The sequence below is a fragment of the Lagenorhynchus albirostris genome, chromosome 17, assembly GCF_949774975.1.
Source record: "Lagenorhynchus albirostris chromosome 17, mLagAlb1.1, whole genome shotgun sequence".
NCBI classification, from domain to species: Eukaryota; Metazoa; Chordata; class Mammalia; order Artiodactyla; family Delphinidae; genus Lagenorhynchus; species Lagenorhynchus albirostris.
In genome coordinates, this window is record NC_083111.1 from 7,241,295 (window position 1) to 7,257,509 (window position 16,215).

General features: G+C 42.2%; 1 protein-coding gene across 3 annotated transcripts in view; it reads right to left on the minus strand.

The window, feature by feature from the left end:
• CA8 (carbonic anhydrase 8) overlaps window positions 1-16,215 on the minus strand; it is a 212,367-nt gene that overhangs the window by 25,974 nt on the left and 170,178 nt on the right. For all 3 annotated transcript variants that reach the window (XM_060128441.1, XM_060128440.1, XM_060128439.1), the window contains exons 4-7: window positions 11,832-11,927; window positions 5,789-5,851; window positions 3,740-3,788; window positions 1,991-2,103 (exon numbers count right to left, since the gene is read on the minus strand). In XM_060128441.1, coding sequence (XP_059984424.1) covers window positions 1,991-2,103; window positions 3,740-3,788; window positions 5,789-5,851; window positions 11,832-11,927 — 321 coding nt within the window. The remainder of the gene's footprint in view (window positions 1-1,990; window positions 2,104-3,739; window positions 3,789-5,788; window positions 5,852-11,831; window positions 11,928-16,215) is intronic.

The window sequence follows — 16,215 nt, forward strand, 5'->3', positions numbered from 1 at the left end:
TCTTCTTGGACGTGAAGCTAGAATTCACTTCTCTGCCTCCCCTGCAGTCAGGTATGGCCATGTGATTGAGTTCCAGCCAACAGAATGTAAGCATAAATGGTGTTTGCCATTTCTAGGTCTGGCCCTTTAAAAGCAATCCCCCTTTGAGAGCCTCCACGCTCTTTCCCTTCCTGCTGGCTACATGACCACACCTAAGGACCCAGAAGTGAGGTATTAAAGATGGCAGAGTGTCTTTCAACCCAGTTCCCTGAATGCACAAAGAAAAGCCTTGGGCTTCCCTGGTGGCGTAGTGGTTGGGAGTCCACCTGCCGATGCAGGCGACGCGGGTTCGTGCCCCGGTCTGGGAAGATCCCACATGCCGCGGAGCAGCTGGGTCCGTGAGCCGTGGCCGCTGAGCCTGTGCGTCCGGAGCCTGTGCTCCGCAAGGGGCGAGGCCACAACAGTGAGAGGCCCGCATACCGAAAAAAAAAAAAAGAAAAGCCTTCACTGTGAATCAAAACCACATTTGCTGGATTTGTAAAATGTAAAAACACATTTTACATGTGTAAAAAATAAATTCTTACTGTGATGTCACTGAAGTTTTGAGGTATATCTGTCACAGCAGTTACCACCTTTGCTATTAAATTCCAAATCTATATGTCATTAGTCCAAACCTCTACTCTTAACATTAGACTCAAACTTCTAATTTCTTCCCTCTCCCTTACTAGACTAACTCCTAATATTTTTCAGGAGCTATTCCCTGGACCTCCCAGTCCGGATTGGGTTTCTGTCCTTTGTGTTTCCAGAGCAACTTACTTATGACACAACATAGCTGTCTAATAGTCATCTGCCTCCACAACTCCATGGTGAACTTTTTAAGAGTAAACACTGTGTCTGAATCTCTGCATCCTCTGTGCCTGGTTGGCAGTCAGGAACAGTTTCTTGTAAGAAAAAAACAGATGAATGAATAAAGGAACTGGGGTTTGTCATATTAAAAATACAAAGGCCCAAAGGTGGTGTGATCAAAGTTTCTAAAATAATGAAACAATGAAGATGCTGAATGGGGCACTTTTAAAATTAATCCTTAGAAAAAAGAGAAATAAGAAATTGTTAAAGGTTGAAAGAAGGATTTTAAAGATTTAAGGACAAACAAAAGAAGGCTTTCCTGAGTAGTGAGTAAACTTGAACTTCTTATAAAATGATAGGGGATATAATAAAAGTTTGTAAAAAGTTTCTAAAGGAATCTTGGTTTATTGAGAAGACTGCCCAAGTCTTTTGAGACTGATCATGAAGAACAAGTACAGCCTTCCAGAACACATCCTTAGACAGACCTCTGGGGGATAGGAGACATTTAAAGCTTTTTTTGTAATAATATCAAAACCATTGTTTAAACACCTTGTAGTGATGTTGCCTCCTGCTCTGCCAGCCTAACACCCTAGTGACAGCTCACCTTGGAGACACACACACTGTGCATTAGCATTTAGAGCACCTATGCTATACCCAAGGTGGGTGGTAGGTGAACAAAAATGGGGCTAGAGAACAATCCAGAACTTTCCGGGGCGTTCTTTTTAGCACCCTCACCCTCTGCATACAGGATTTTCCTGTGCAAGCCAAGAAAGAGCTATTACAAAGCCTGCATGTGACTTACAGAAATAACCGGCATTCTCACTTTACTTCCAAGACCTTTTTTCTCTCCAATGCCTGGGAAAACCCACATGAAGGAATAACTATAATAATCAAACGTTTGGCTATTTCACTGACTTCTATTTACTCTATAAAAACTGACTTTTAAAATACAGATCATAAATGAGAACTGGGTTTTCTTCATCCTTGACCTTTCCATTGCTTTCACTGGTTCAAGACATTTAACTTTTATCTGAAAAGATGTGACTGATCTAACTGATCCAAAGGGAGCCAAAACGTAAAACAGACGTGTTTCCCTTTTGTAGAGACAACATGTAACCTTTAACTCAGAACTTCATTCTGGAAGATTTAAAAGCACTGCACTCACCTGTAGCTGGGATATTGTTAGAGGGTATCGGAATAATATCCAGGTAACACCTTCACTGCAGGGCGGAATAGTGAGAGAGCCTTCGTAGACCCAGTAATCGCGCAGCAGAGGGTCTGTGCCATCATGTGGGCGTGTCACGGAAAAGGCAAGTTAATGAAAAACAATTTGGAAGATTCCAACAATAATTTTCAAAATTACAAACTGTCCAAATAACACTTCTCAGACGGATGTCATTTTTAAACTAGAGCCTCACGTTTGTGTTTTTAATCTAATCATCATGGAGAAAACAATCAATAAAAAACATGATGAATCCTCTTTCTATTATTTATAGCAGTTTCTCTCAATGGGTTACTATACATATTTAAATATGGCTGTATAAACTGGATGTATATAAACTTGATATACTATATTATATACACACATACTTGATATATATACTATATACTATATATATACTATATATCAAGATTACTCACTTGAGGAGAAGTGTATCCATTTTTTTTTTACTTTATTGGATGATTTACCTGACTGATTATACCCAATATCTATTGAATGTTTACGACACGTGAAGTACTCTTCTAAGCATTTTACATTAACTTATTTAACTCTTACAACAAACCAGTGACATAGGTCCCATTATTACCCGCACGTTTCAGATGGGAAAACTGAATCACAGAGGGTATGTAATATGCCCACGGTCACTGGGCTAACATCCTGGCCAGAGCCAGGATGAGAACGAAAGCGGTCTGGCTTCAAAGTCTGTGTGTTTAAATTATCTTTTTAAAAATTCAGTTAAAATAAATTTTTGTAAAATACAAAAAAAAAAAGGTCAATAATTTGTAACTATTGGGATTTAAAGGGAGAGACTGCTTCAGTTGTTCCCAGGTGTGATTATTTAGAGCTTTTGATTCTTTTAAGCATGTTAAATCATATATCTGATTTTTTTTAATAAAAATGAGAGACAAGAAAACAGTCTGTGCATTTAACCATGCTGTTCTAGCTACCTCTATATCGCTTCTTCAATAGCAAAATATTGAAATTGTATTATGATAGAATAAAAAAAATCATTCTTATAAAATCTTGTAGCCCTGCATTAGAAGAATTTGTGATTAAATATGATGGGTGAGTATTCAACATACGGAAAAAACTGCTTTGTAGCAGTGCAATTAAATGTAGAAAGTAGAAGATACGATGCATTTGGTTTTGTTTGGAACACCAAACAATTTCACATAATTTAGGCAGAGAAATGTGAAGACCAAAATTTTGTACAAAACAACCTTTATCTACAAATTATATTTTGAGTATTTTATATACAATTCTTACCTGTTCAGGCATACCTAAGTATTTAGAAATAATAGCTAAATAATAATATCACTGCAAAGAGGTTATCTTTTAAAATTAGATATAAAGTTTATGTCACACCAGAGATTAATAAGAACTGCACTGACCAATCTTACACGTATATCAAGGTTATGTTATTACAGTCGTGCTTTACACAGAGGAGGCAATTTGTAGGAATGAAAATCCAAAAGAAACCTCTTCGTGGATTAATGGAACTAGCGGTAAAGTGTTTATTCTTTCAAAAGGTTTACTCCCAGGTTTAGAGCAATCTGAAACTGGTACCAACTACAGAGAATACAAATTGTAAAGAAACTTTATTAACTAATAGGATATAGTTGTGTATGTTCTGAGGAGAACAGTGCAGTCATAACCACAGTTAAAATTCATCTTACGCAGATGAATGCTTACCTGGTAATAAAGTGTTAGGATTAAAGCAGGGTATTGTTTTGGACTTCCCCTGAAACAGAAAACAATGTGCCCCATGTTAACATAAAATTTCTAAATTTTAGAATAAGAACATTTATGAGCACTAAAAATCCAGGTTGAAGTCTTTTCTGAACGGCATTATCAGACCCCACAGATTTGTGTCAATCTGTCTTCTCATTGGAGCCACAGGGGTTGATTCCAACAAGACACTCCTGCTCTGAGTCTGTAGCTCTTTTCTCTGCTGCTGCAGCTCAATTTTCCCTATAATTCCAGGTGTGAAACTTAAAATCGTCCAGTGTCCATATGCCCCATGTCAGCTACCTTTCCGGCTCCTGGCGCATGCAGACCAGAGACTTAGGCACTGGCTCAGGGAATTCTTTAGTAACGACTTTCTTCCTGGTACTACGATCTCAATTCCTAACCTTCTTGGCAGGACGGGCTGCCTCCCAAATTCTCGGTTTGCCCCCTTTGGATTTGGTAGCTCAGCTCTAGGACCTATCCTGGATGCTCTCTTCCTCCAGAGAGGAAGAACTGACACTCAGATGAAAATATTAAATTTCAATACACGTTTATCAAAACTAGATTTAAATTTCAATAAACTATTTGTACCATCACCAATTCACATTTCTGATCACTATTTTAAATAGTCCCATTTAAAATGACGGTCCTTAGACAGACAGACCTGTCACGCCAGTTGGATGTCTCTTATAAGATTACTCCACTAATGCAGACATAACAGGGAAGGTAAGTGCATGACCTCTTGCTCTCTTCCTTACTTCTGGAGACTGCTGGACACATTAAAGAATCCAGCTTACTCACCTCCCACCATCCTCCTGTATTCCATAACGACTGATGTCACATTAGCTGAAGCAATAAAGGAAAATTTCTCAACCCATTTCTATTCAACAAATGCCAGTGAAAATGTGTCCTTGTCCCCTTTTCACCAGCTTCTGTGACCAGTCTGTGCTTTCCCTTGGCAGCTGGATTCACTCTGAGCCTGCGCTCAGGAGACCTTCTGTAGAGGTTCTTGCCTGGTTCCAGATGCTCTGGGCTTGAGCTAGTGAGTCTAGAGCTAGCGAGACTGTTTCCAGACAGATTTTAGGGTTGGCCTTGGGTCTTTGGACCCCTGTGCGGTATCTCCAGCACCCACATGGGATTGAACTTCTCCCCCACAAGGCCACTCAGATTCTACTGACTCAACGTGAGCATAAAAGGTACTGTTTATAAGAGAACTGGGCTTCCCGGCAATGCTAGGCCGAATCGCTACAGGCTCAAATCAACCTGAATCACCTTCTGTGGGATATATCATCTTATGGCTTATAGGTACTTGTCTCTTTTTTTCTTTTTACTTAAATACTTTGACGTGTGGTTGCCACAATTTTTATTTGTTTCATTTACACTACCTTCCTATAACCAGCGGGCAGAAAGGGGTAACTCAGCTGCCCTGGGTTGCTCGAATCCACAATCCAAAAAAAATTTAAAAGGCCTGTCTTCAAGACTGGCCCCTGGCTGGCTCCTGGGAGACAGTCTCTGAGCCCTCAGAATATGCTGCCTGAGAAGAGTGGCTCTGTGTGCCTGAGGCCTTGGGTCAGGCTGCACCAGTTGGACCAGATAAGTATATCCCAACACTGTGATTTATGGTGAAAGCCCGGTTTTGCTCAGGGTGGGGGAGGGCTAGAGTCAGAGTAGCTGAGGTCAGTCCCTCAGGCACTGCCGGCTGGCATGACTGACCCCCAATAAAATCCCTGGACACCAAGGCCCAGGAAAGCTTCCCTGGTTGGCAATGCTTCACACGTGTTGTGACATCACTGCCAGGAGAATCAGGTGTGTCCCTATGCGACTCCACAGGGCGGGGCTGTCTAAAGCTTGTGGCTCGCTTCTCCGGGACTGTAGCCTTCCGCTGGAAGAAACCACAACCAGGAGGCTAAGCACTTGGCTGTGAGTCCTTTTAGGGAATCCCCCAGCCTGAAGGTGGGCTTGGAAGCCTCTGACACAGCCAGTAGTTTTATTTTCTTTTAAAGAATGACTTACCTTATATTGAATATCCTGGAGGATTTCAGTGACAGCCTTCAGGCCTACGTGTTCTTTTCCGATCTGCAAAGTGTAAAGCATAAACCAGAACCATAAAGCTTTTAAATGTGTAGCTTCTACTTAAAATAACCAACAGAAGTGAAGTTCAAGTTCACCTGAATGTCCTTCCTGGGGAACAAATGCCCTTTTTAATAAGAGCCAGGTCAACATCTACTGAAGGCAATTAAAGGTGTAACAGTAACAGAAGCCAGTACAAGAAAGTATCAGATATGTTCCTAGACATTTCCAAGAATCCATTCCAAATTCACCTTGCTAAGTACAGGTTTACCCGCTGTGCTATATATATATAAAGTAATAATACTGCGATATAGAAATTTCAAGGATATTTCTGAATTAAAATTATTCAACACATTCCCAAAGCCTTCCATTTTCACCCTGGGCATTTCTAGGTCATTACTATAAAGATTTTATCCGTGTTGAAAAACTTTTATTAACTCAGAAAAATGAGTACATGGTTTCACACGTACTCATTGTCCTGTCACCAAAATCAGGACATTTCTTGATTACCACAGGACATAGTTCTATAATCCCCTTTTCATTCTTAAATAAATAAGAATATGCTCTTCGTAGCTTTCTATGTTTTTTTTCCGGGCCCCGTTGAGTGGCTTGCTCAGTCTTAGTTCCCTGACCAGGGACTGAACTCAGGCCATGTCAGCGAAAGCTCTGAGTCCTAACCATTGGACCACCACGGAATTCCCAGTAGCTTTCTCTTTTAAAGCATTATGTATCGTTACATTTTTTCAGTGTATAAAATGTTCCAAAGAATTCGAGACTTTAAAAAGAATATGATGTTAAATATTCTTGACTCTAACTGGAAAAATTGTAAGTGCAATCTGATTTCCATTTTTCAGCCAAGTTTCAACAGTCCATCATAATGGAGGGCAGTCACAGCAGGGACAATTTATAACCTCAGACAAACAATCCTTGTTACAGTTGGCTTTTTCTCTTCCCCATAAATTTTGGACATATATACACTACCAAATATAAAATAGATAGCTAGTGGGAAGCAGCCACATGGCACAGGGAGATCAGCTCGGTGCTTTGTGACCACCTAGAGGGGTGGGATAGGGAGGGTGGGAGGGAGGGAGACGCAAGAGGGAAGAGATATGGGAACATAATGTATATGGTTAACTGATTCACTTTGTTATAAAGCAGAAACTCACACACCATTGTAAAGCAATTATACTCCAATAAAGATGTTAAAAAAAAAATTTTGGAGAATGACCTACAAGGAGCCAGAAGAGCTGTCACCATGTTTATATTCCCTGTTTCTCTCCACATGATCCAACTGGGAAACAGGCTTGGTGAAAGGGCCTCAGAGGAAAGAGGTAAGACAAAAAACTTACATAACCTGAGATAGGCCAATCAGTTCAAAATAATTGAGACATCATTTTCCAAGTGTTTGCAATTCCTGAGATAGGCACTAAAAACAGAAAATGAATTCTCTTAAGTTAAAAAAATGTATATATATATTATATGTGCATATGTGTATATATATACATATACACACACATATATGTATATACACACACATACACACACACACATATATACACACACACACGTATACACACACACACACATATACACACACACACATAAATACATACACACACACACACACACACACACACACACGTATATCTTAGGGAAATTTACTCCTGGGTGCAAAAGCCTGGACCTGTAGGCAGACACCTTCACCCCATCTTCAGGGGAAACAGACCCCCCTGTTGTACTGGTTTAACCACAATGTAGCACTTGGGTGATTACACCCACAGGTCAGCTCTGTCTTTACTTCATGCATCTCTTGTCAGAGCTTAACTCCTTGAAGAGTCCACATCTGAACGTTGTAAGGCCACACAGTGTAGTGGTCCAGGAGCAAAGGTCACTTGCGTTGGATGCTGGATTCTGACCCTGACTCTCTTTTTAGGCTTGAGCAAGTCTACCGAACCTCTGTGTCCTGCAGCTTCCTCCTCTATACAGTGGGGCAGACAAAAGTGACGGGGTTGAAGACAAGACTCAATCAAACAAAAACCTTAGAACAGGGACTTCCCTGGTGGTCCAGTGGCTAAGACTCTGCGCTCCCAATGTAGGGGGCCGGGCCTGGGTTCAATCCCTGGTCAGGGAATTAGATCCCACGTGCCGCAACTAAAATTCCCGCATGCCACAATTAAGACCCAACGTAGTCAAATCAATCAATCAATCAATCAATATTTTTTAAAAACAAACCTTAGAACAGGGCACAGTGCACTGTAATTCAGTGACTATCACCCGGACTACTCTTAATCAGAATGCTACACGGCATCGAATACAGTTCTTACATAAAGCAGCACTTAGTAACTCTTACTGGCTCCTTCTGTCTATAAAGGTTCTTAACCTTATGCGCAAAACTTTGTATTTTGTAACCAACTTCAGCTATTGCTCGATCTCTTTCCTTCTTTGTCAAAGTTTTGTCTGAAGGGGTTACAGCCACCAAAAAGAAAATATAGACGGATCCTCTGCACACCTCAGCCCCTAAAATCCTACAGCAGTCCAGGTGGCAACGCAACATGGGACCAACAGTCTGCCAGGAACCCAGTAACTCCTGACCCTCCCCTCGGCCATCTTTCACCGCCGCCCCAAATGCCAGCCCTCTGGTGAGTTTCCTCTCGGACGACCTCAGCCCTGCACCGCCCTGCGCTTTTCCGCTTCTAACGCTAATCCCCCCTCATTTTCCACCGCAGCCTCTGAAACTGGATGACTCCGCAGTTTTGACAAGCTCTCCTGCCACCTCCCCCAGGGGGTCTCTGTGAACCCCTGGGGTCTGCTCAAGGCCACCACCCTCCCAAGCCTTTGGAGTGGACACTGTGCAGTCTCCCTCAAGACAGGAGTGAGAGCTGTAGCCAGCTCCCAGCTGTCACTTTCAGATGGGTCTTCTACCCCACAAGCCCAAAGCCACCCTCCTCCTCTGAGCGGACTGCCCTCCCCCGCTGCGATCCTGCTCTACTGGTCACTTACTGACCCGCCGGTCGTTCTCAGTGCTCATTCCCTCCTGCCGTCACTCCGGAGGACTTCAGCGTCCCTGTGCGCGACCTGTGCCCTCCCTGGCCTGTCTCTTTACCCCTCAGTTCATGCCCGTCAGCTCCCTCCCACCTCAGCAAACCAATCCTGAGAACACACCCTGCATTTGTCTTCACTCTGAAAACTGCAACTCCAAACAAAGACCATTGCCTCTGACCACAAGTGCCCATCCGGCCAGCTCTCTCTTCTTTTCTCTCTCTTCCTGTTCACCGATCACAAGGCGTCATGCCCCTCAGGTCCCTCCTGGCTTCATCCCTTTCCCTTCCTGCCTATGCTGAATGACACCTCTTCAACCATTCTCCATTCTCTAATCCCTTTGTCCTCCTAAACCTTATGCTCTGTAACGGATCAATACAACAATTAATTTGTTAGAGGGACTTTCCTGGCAGTCCAGTGGTTAAGACTCCGTGCTTCCATTGCAGGGGGCATGGGTTCAATCCGTGCTCGGGGAACTAAGATCCCACATGCCGCGGGGCACGGCCAGAAAAAAAGAAAATTGCTAGAATTCTCTGCTCCTCTCCCTGGATGATCTGCTGTCCTGTACCATCTGTGATGTCCAATCTCAAGTGGGTCTCCCACAAGGACCGTCAAGTCTATTGTCATTCCCCTCCTGTGCTATCTCAAAACCCAATCCCACACCCATATTTCCTTTGCTCTATAAATAATTTTGCTTTGCATGTCTCAGATAGTACAGGTCATCAGGCATAAACTCCCCTAAATTCCTGGCTTTCTTCACCTAAAAATGTCTGCCGTTTGTGCCCACCCTTTCCTCCTGGCCCTCTATTTCGGAGAAGGGATGGGGCCCGTCCTGTCCAGGGTCAGTCCATCCACCTAAGCTCTCATCCCACGCCTTTCCACCTCCTCTGAGGCTTTTCTACATCAATTATCCCCTTTCTTGCTGGTATGTTAAAACAACATCTGCGCTAGCCCTTTTTGCTCAGAATAAAAACACAGGCCCATCTCGGATCTCAATATGAAACAATCTGGACCTTGCTGTGCACATCACCACTAGTTATCACCCCATCTGTCTTTGAGTCAAGCTTCCTGAAAGGGAAGTCTATCCTCACTGCCTGGACTTCCTCCCCTCCGCTTCTCCCAGCCTCTGACCTAAGTGCAAGACCCCCGCATGCGGTCCTTTCCTCTCTGCCTCAGCTGACACTCCCGATCAGCGCTTCTTTCCTCCGTGAATGTTTGCTCTATAGTTTCTGCGACTCTGTTCTCTCCCGAGAAAGGCATTTTCACGTAGACAACCTGGATTTTCCCGCCTATGGAAAGTCAGAGCCAGAGGACAAGCTCCCAAGCTTTGCCTGCCTCCAGTAATGAACTGGTCCCAGGGAACGGGGATGTTTGGTCCCAAGAGACTCGGCTTCCAATCTAGTGCACTATTGCTGCATGTCAGCTGTTCTACACTGAGAAGCAGTAAGTGAAAACATCAAGTTATCATACTGAATTCCATTCCCAAGTATGTACTGAGTACCGCCTCCAAAGATGAAACTAACATGTTCCCTCCCCTCCTACAGATGACTATTTGTGTTCTTATTTTTATTTTATTCTTATTTTTTCTAATAATGAGACGTTGCCTTCTACTTCTACTGCCTCATGCTGTCAAATCTGGATGCTCTGTTCACTTTCTCAGGTTACAAAAGATGGACTTTAACAGTTATTATTTTCAATATACTAAAGATTATCAAAATATATTTGTAGTATAATTTGAAACATTTTTCATCCACATTTTGTGATTCCATTCTCCTTATACAATGCAGATATAAAATAGAAGGAATATAGGGCCCTGCCTGTGAAAAACGCATGAAATGAATTGAGAAGATTTATCTTAAAATGTAAGGATTTGTTTTAAATTCCATGACATGTGTTATACTTTAAAAACATGGATTTCAAAATACTAAAAGGCTAAATAAAACTGGAAGGCTACTTTCAAACATCAATAAAGAAATATCTTAGAGGTATTTATAACAGGAAATTGTTGGAATTAATACTATTGAAATATATGCCACCCCGAAAAAAAGAGGTTTCAAAAGGCCCCTTCCTCAGCACTCTTTGGAAAATTAAGTTATTAAGGACCACTAGGTTATCCAAAGGCAGCCTGGAACCACACAGAGTGGACAATGGTTTCTGGTCCTGCCTGGTGACATCAAATCCCTGTGCGACTATAAACAATGACGTGGCCTCTTTGGCCCTTGGTTTCTCTTCTATAAGAGGTGGAAGGGGGAAGCCTACAATTTCCAGGGTCTCCTTCACCTCTCAATCTTTTATTACATCAAGTAATTACATCAAGACAAAGTTTAAAAGATTCACCTTAGGAACTGAATTAAAATTTTACCTTTGAAAGCATATGGTCCGCTTCTGTACGTGTCACTAAATTTATATAATATTCTTTTCGCCCACCAAAGAGCTCAAATCTAAACTTTACATTGACTATATCCACCAAGGTCTTTGCCGCTCTCATTTTATCAGTGTTTTCTACAAGGCACTTCAAATCATCTTAGAGTGAAAATTATTAATAATGAATAGCTAAAGGAATCTACTACATGATTATAGTATTGACTTCTCTTAGATTTTGCAGGAAGGCAAGGTCCAAAAATATTTTCTGAAATTCTTTTTCAATAATAAAATGAACTCTGCCTTCAGGAGACGTTTCCTAACTCCTTTCTCCAAAGACCCTGAATCCCACTCCGAAGAAAAGTTCTAATAAGCCAATGAATCATTTTCTACCAGTGAATACGGCTGCTCATCCTTGACCCAGAGAGATCAAGTTTTCCATTTTTAAAGTATCAGTGCTCTCTGTATAGGTGTTTAATGTCACCTCTAAGTAGTAAAAATGAGAGAGAACAAAAAACCTTTTGCAAAATGAATTAGAAATAAGCATCTCTGCACAATATAGCAATCATAGCAGGAGACCATTTACCTGAACAAACAAGGCAATGATGGCGATTCCACGGGGCTTCCCCACAGCCTCATCGATACTGCCAAACAAGGTGGAGTTCCAGTGTATCAGGTGGAGCTGAGTGAGCAAGAACAGACAGGTAACCTCGTTACTAAACGTACTTCCGCTCAGGAAAACAAAGACGTTATCAACTGCTCCTTGACCATATCTGTATGGTGTCATATGCAACGAGAGTATCACAAACAGACACAGAGATGACTGGTTTAATACTGGTTCTCTGTATGAATCCCTCCCTTCTCATTTCTGAACAGAAGCAGTGCTGAATGCCACTCAAGTTCTACTTTTGTCCTCCTCAGGAGCACATCTAAGAAGACTAGCAGATTTCACACTGATTTAGCTGCCTTTCCTTAGATGCCATCCCCTCTGGCTCTCAATAACACAGAACTCCGGTCTGGGCACAAACACCAGAACTCATTCGAAGGATTACCACCTACATACTCAAGTACTGTGTCACCCAGTATTTCCATCAAGGATAATAATAAAACCGGTCTCCAATTCTGTAAGTTCTTTCCACTCTCTAAGAATATGTAGCCAGATAGCATCCTATAAAAGGCGCTGCATCTTTTTAAAGCATGGTAACATAATGAATGCTGATGGAGAACTCTAAACGAAAGCCATTTCCTGTCCTGGAGATAAAATTTTACCTGTGAAGGAATGACAAACAATACTCCAGAGGATTCTCCCACTACTAGCCCCGTAAAGCTCTGTAGTCTTCAGGTTTATGTAGAATGTGCACTTGCTCCTACAGTGCTGATAAAACGCTTGCAAGAAGCCAGATTCAATTCCCTGGTTAAAATCAAATGGCCGCTGAGGTTCTCAGTGGAACAGTAGCAAGGTAAACCTTCCGCCTAGAATACTAATCTTCATCACTTTAGCTTTTAATCAAGTTACCATTACTTGCTGCCTGAAAACGGTGACCCACTTAAAAATTAGTTTTAATCCAAAAAGACATACTAAAATTCAATCACCATGTCATTTTAGCATCCATATTAAGGAAAATTATCATGAGGATTGCCATGAACTTTGAAGTTTCTCCTGCTGAATTTGTCCAACTAGAATTCAAGATTATAAAGCTGACCACTAGGGGGAAGTAATGAGGTCCTCTGCCTATAATAGGAACGGTCACCCAGGACAGGTCAGGCTATGAAAAGCCCACATGAACTTGGATTGTCCAGTAAATGTAACTGGCAAGGCACTGCCTTTAAGAAAGCGATGTTCTATAACCTTTCAGTTAGTAATGAAAGACAGACCAATTTAATCTTTCCTTTTCCGGCTGCAACAATAGCTTTGGAGCCCCAGTGGTACAGATAAGTGTACAGTGGTACAGATAAGAACTGATTGCCTTAATTAAATCAACAAAAAAAGCCCAAGGCTGAAATCTATTTTAATTCCACAAATTGCAAAGTTCAAATCAACATTTTTCTTACTTCTCATAGCGACAGTATGGAGCTTTTTTTTTTTTTTCCTGAAACAAAACAAACCCAAAAAAGTATGTTTGGGGTTTTTTTGTCGTTTTTTTTTTTGCCACTCCTCCATAATTCAGCAACATCATCACTCACACCTGTTCCTCAAAACCTACTTCACATGTTTTTGTGTTTAAAAAATTAAGGGTCTCCACTCCTTAAGTGTGTGCTGTACATGGCAACTTCGTTTTAAAGAGTACAGTATGGGGGAATTCCCTGGCAGTCCAGTGGTTAGGACTCGGTGCTTTCACTGCTGGGGCCCAGGTTCAATCCCTGGTCGGGGAACTAAGATCCACAAGCCTCGCAGCACACCACCGTACCCCCCCCCAAAAAAAAGAGTACGGTATGGAATACCTGATGGTGGAGAAATATGGCCAACACCACCTGGGCCAGGTGACCAAGGCCAACATCGGCAGTCATCAGACATGTTGATACAGGCACCCTGGACATGATGTGATGAAAAGGACATTTTTCCTGTGTGCTCTTTCTCCCAATAACGCATAACCCCAGTCTAACCCAGAGGGAAACGTCAGACAAATCTCAAGAGAAGGACATTCTACAAAATACCTGACCAGTATTTTGCAAAACTGTCAAGGTCATCAAAGAACAAAGAAAGCCTGAGACAATGTCACAGCCAAGAAGAGTCTAGGGAAACATGAGAACTAAATGTAAAGTGGTGTCATAGGTGAGATCTTGGAACAGAAAAACGACATTAGATGAAAATGAAGGAAACTGAATAAAATACTTAGTGTATTGAGATTGGTCCACTAATTATAACCAATGTACCATACTAATGTAAGATGTTAATAACAGGAAACTGGGTGTAGGTCAGGTGGGAATTTTCTGTACTATTTTCATAATTTTCCTGTAAATCTAAAACTGTTCTTAAAATATACAGTCTATTTTTTAAAAAAAAAAGAAAGAAAGAAAAGAAAAATTAAGGGACATCCTGGCACTTCCACTAACTCAAGCTAAAAAGGATAACAGAAGATCGCTATGGCCCTTGTGTGACCAGTACAATAACACAGAACGAAAATAGCAAGAGAATCTCTTGTCTGCTCTACCACCTGGGTCTTACCATCAGCTGATACTCCAGTAAGGAGCAAAAGAGATTCTTCCCTCACACTCCACAAGGAACCCACACTTCAGAGACAAAGCTCCAGCCTGGTATTTACTGAGAGACGCCCCTCTCTTGGAGGTGCTTTCTCTCATTAAGACCGAACAGAACATCATCAGAAATCCCCTTGCCAAGCCACTAGAGGATGGTTAATTCAAGGACCAGGCAAATTTCCAACACATTCTGGAAACCAGCTGTAACCGGTAGTGGTCACATAGATGAGCAGTCCACGCCCATCGCACACTCCACATGTTTGCTGCCTCTCGGCCTGTGTTCCCTGAGCCCTGCCTCACTCCACCCATGTTAGTTTGCTGCCATGACAAAGTGCCACAGACTAGGTGGCTTAAACCACAGAAGTTTATTTTCTGAAACTTCTGGAGGCGTGAAGTCCGAGATCAAGGTGTGGGCAGGGTTGGTTTCTCCCGAAGCCTCTCTCCTTGGCTTGCAGACGCCCACCATCTCCCTTGACCTCACATGGTCTTTCCTCTGTGCATGTCTGTGTCCAAATTTCCTTTTCGTATAAGGACACCAGTCATACTGGACAAGGGCCCCCACTAGTGACCTCATTTTCACCTAACAGCCTCTGTAAAGATCCTGACCCCAAACACAGTCACATTCTGCTGTATTAGGAGCTAAGGCTTCAACATATGAATTGGTTGGTGAGGCGGGAGGGGCGGGGGGGGGGGAATTCAGCGCCTAACACTGTCTATCTCCCCCTTTCCTTTCTCCCCAGCTTAATGAAGTTTTTTCAGGTCTGAGAAGCCTGAATTATTCACATCACCTTCCCGTCTCTCTCAGCCCCTTCTTTATTCCTATTATCTTATATTTTGCCTTATATTAGTGTTGGTTCTGTTTCATAGAGCAAAGCCATAGAGACAGGAAAATCATCAGTGCCTGTGAAGAACTGAGTACTTTGGGGGTAACTAGAGGGCACATAAGACCAGCAGTGACAGGAGAGGTGGGGCTGGAAAGTTAGAGGGGTTTGGATGGCACAGAGGTTTAAATTTTATCGTAACTGTGCTTTGGGAAACACTAAAGCAATATATTATTGCAGTGAATATTATCATTACTTATGCTGCTTAGAATCAGTCAAAATCCCCCTTCAAAGGTTCTTCCAACAGAACGGGGATGGATGGAAGTATCTGGCATGGGAGGTGGGAAGGTAAGCTAGGTGGCTACCACGAAAGTTCCAACAGAAGATTACGATACAGGTGTGCGATGATTAACTTTGTGTGTCAACATGGCTAGGCTATGGTGCCCAGTTGTTTGGTCAAACTTCAGTCTAGATGTTGCTTTGAAGGTATTTTTTAGCTGTGGTAACATTTAAATCAGTCGACTGAGCAAAGCAGATTACCCTCCATTATGTGGGTGGGCCTCATCCAATCAGTTGAAGGAGAAGGAATTCTACCTCCGGAGTGAAAAAATCCTACCTGCATTTCCAGCCTCTGGCCTGCCCTGCATACTTCAGATTTGCCAGTTCCTTAAAATAAATCTTAACTCTCCTCTCTCTGTCTCAGAATATACATATACTGTTTCTCCTGAGAACTCTAATACAGGTTGTACAAACAAACAAAAAGTGTGTGACGAGAAAAAAAGTGTGGAGATGAACAGAGGCTTAAATCTGAACAAGATTAGAAGCAACAGGAATAAAGACAAAGGGCTCTAACAATTACTGTGACAGTGTTTGCAATTTGTTCTTCTAAGACTAAACATGGCTCCTCTGGCAAAGGGTCGGGGACAAAATGATCTACTGCTGCTCAAAAAG